At 62.9% G+C, this 213-nt stretch overlaps 1 protein-coding gene across 1 annotated transcript in view; it reads right to left on the reverse strand.

Moving 5' to 3' along the window:
- DNAI2 (dynein, axonemal, intermediate chain 2) overlaps window positions 1–140 on the reverse strand; it is a gene marked incomplete at both ends in the record, with an annotated part of 2826 nt that extends 2686 nt beyond the window's left edge. Inside the window, one exon of the mRNA XM_010133840.1 lies at window positions 1–140. Within this exon, the coding sequence (XP_010132142.1) occupies window positions 1–140 (140 nt within the window).
- Between the last annotated feature and the right edge of the window lie 73 nt (window positions 141–213).

The raw sequence follows: 213 nt of genomic DNA on the forward strand, positions 1-213 counted from the left end.
CTGCCCGTCGGTGGAGGCCGAGAAGCACTCGGTGCCCGTTTTGGACTGCAGCCATTTAGCTCCGTACACAGGGTCCCTGTGGCTGACCTCCACGGTGGATGCCTCCACGGGCAGCCCCCCTTTCCGGGTGTCCCAGTAAGCTGGGGAGGAAAAGGAGCTGTCAAGATCTGCACCAGCTGCCAACATTGCCTGAGGCAGAATGGGGAGCGAGCC

The sequence above is a fragment of the Buceros rhinoceros genome, unplaced genomic scaffold (genome assembly GCF_000710305.1).
Source record: "Buceros rhinoceros silvestris isolate BGI_N320 unplaced genomic scaffold, ASM71030v1 scaffold22020, whole genome shotgun sequence".
NCBI lineage: Eukaryota > Metazoa > Chordata > Aves > Bucerotiformes > Bucerotidae > Buceros > Buceros rhinoceros.